The 1,715-nt window shown below is 62.0% G+C and overlaps 1 protein-coding gene across 1 annotated transcript in view; it reads right to left on the bottom strand.

Annotated features, from left to right (window-relative positions):
• Window positions 1-113: 113 nt before the first annotated feature.
• GUITHDRAFT_107783 (hypothetical protein) overlaps window positions 114-1,715 on the bottom strand; it is a gene marked incomplete at both ends in the record, with an annotated part of 1,800 nt that continues 198 nt past the window's right edge. Inside the window, 10 exons of the mRNA XM_005833501.1 lie at window positions 114-155; window positions 311-370; window positions 418-493; window positions 539-597; window positions 726-770; window positions 921-1,019; window positions 1,066-1,109; window positions 1,162-1,345; window positions 1,393-1,466; window positions 1,513-1,598. Coding sequence (XP_005833558.1) covers window positions 114-155; window positions 311-370; window positions 418-493; window positions 539-597; window positions 726-770; window positions 921-1,019; window positions 1,066-1,109; window positions 1,162-1,345; window positions 1,393-1,466; window positions 1,513-1,598 — 769 coding nt within the window. The remainder of the gene's footprint in view (window positions 156-310; window positions 371-417; window positions 494-538; window positions 598-725; window positions 771-920; window positions 1,020-1,065; window positions 1,110-1,161; window positions 1,346-1,392; window positions 1,467-1,512; window positions 1,599-1,715) is intronic.

Below are 1,715 nucleotides of genomic sequence, written 5' to 3'. Positions count from 1 at the left end.
GGTTGGAGGGGGGGGAGGGGAGGGAGGGAACGGAGGTAGGAGGAGGAGGAGGAGGAGGAGGACGAGGGATGAAGAGGAAGAGGAGGATGCTGGATGCTGGCATTAATTTCCTCTTACTTGGCATTCAGCGACGTCTCCGTTGCACTCAGCGCGTCCTGAAATTCGTCAGAGGCCAAGAAAGCGAAGGCCTTCAATCTCCCTCTCCCCAACACAATTCTTTCTCTCCCTACATCCCAACTCTTCGCACCCCCTGCCAACCCCCTCCCCCCCCTGCTCTCCATTCCTTCCTCTCTCCTCCTTCCCCTCTCACCCTCGCTTGCTCGACACTCTTCGCCTGCGCTTGGAGCTGCAGGCCATACCGGCGCTCCACCTGGTAGCCACATGAGGGAGCAGCGTCGATTCTTGCTCGTCCTCCACCTCAGCCAGACGGTTTCGGAGGGAGACTTCCGTCTGCTGCAGGGTAGCTTTCTCGACCATCCACGACGACTCCGCCCTGCGACGGGTGAGGAGGAGGGACAAACAACCGCAGCCTCCTCACTTCCTGTACTCTTCGATGATGTTGTGCTGCTCGGACACCTTGACGCTCTTCTGGTGCAGCTGCAGGAGGAGCAACGCGATCAGAGCCGGGAGGGGGGAGGAGAAGAGGGGAAGGGAGGGGAGGGGAGAGGGAGGGGGATGGAGGGAGGGGAAGGACGGGACGGGAGGAGGCGGCGGGTCAGTCCCACCTGCGACTGCAGATGTTCCATCTCTTTCTGCATGTCCGCCTGCGCCTGCTCAGGTTCCTGTCAGCGGCAGCGCCAGAGGCTCTTCCTCGCCTTCTTCAAGCTGTTCTTCTCTGACACGTGCTGCAGCTCCGCCTGCCCCACGAGCGCGTCAGCCTTGACCCGTGCAGCAGGAGGAGGAACAGGGGGTTCAGCGACCTCCTTGGCAGAGATCTCCTTGCTCTTAATCTCCGCCATCAGCCTCGCCCTCTCCTGCGCCCAGTCCTGCTTCTCCTTGGCGTGCTCCCGCTTGCTCGCCTGCATCCCGCTCGCACAGCAGGAGGAGAACAGGGAGCCGTCGCACCTGGAGCAGCTCGATGTTCTGAGCAGAGAGCCTCGCTTCCCTTGCTGCGAGGGCCCCACGTCTCAACGCACGAGCCACCTCCGCAATGCACAGCACCTGCGTCCTGGAGGGTCCTCCCCATCGCCCTGATCTGAAGGTCCTTCTCCTCCAGGTCAGCTTTCATCCTCTCAGCCTCGGAGGCCGCGGACTGCAACTCTGACTCCAGCCTGCTCCTCTCCATGTTGATCCGATAGACGACCTCCTCATGCTTCTCCACGCTCGCCCTCAGCCTGAACTCCATCTTTTTCCACAGTCACCAGAGTCTTGTCAGGAGCACAGGCCCCTCACCTCCTGCTTCAGCTCCCGCATCTGGCATTGCGCCTGTTCCCGCTGCTCCTCCAGCGCCTGCAGCCTCCCTCGCCCTGGCCCTTGCTCAGCAACCTCGCAGACTGCAGGCGTCGGTCTTACATGTTGCTTCCTTGATGGAGAAGAGCTTCTCAGCGTCTTCGGTGCTCTGCCGGAGCCTCTGAAACTCCGTCGCTGCCTCTGTTGCTCTGTCGCACGATGTGAGGCTCCTGGGAGAGGTACAGGGAAGCGCTAAAGGGAGGGAGGAGGGAGGGAAGGGAGGGAGGGAGGGAGGGAGGAGGAGGAAGGGAGGGTAGGGTAGGGTA

The sequence above is a fragment of the Guillardia theta genome (genome assembly GCF_000315625.1).
Source record: "Guillardia theta CCMP2712 unplaced genomic scaffold GUITHscaffold_30, whole genome shotgun sequence".
In the NCBI taxonomy this organism is placed as follows: domain Eukaryota; class Cryptophyceae; order Pyrenomonadales; family Geminigeraceae; genus Guillardia; species Guillardia theta.
This window is presented reverse-complemented; position numbering and strand designations above follow the sequence as displayed.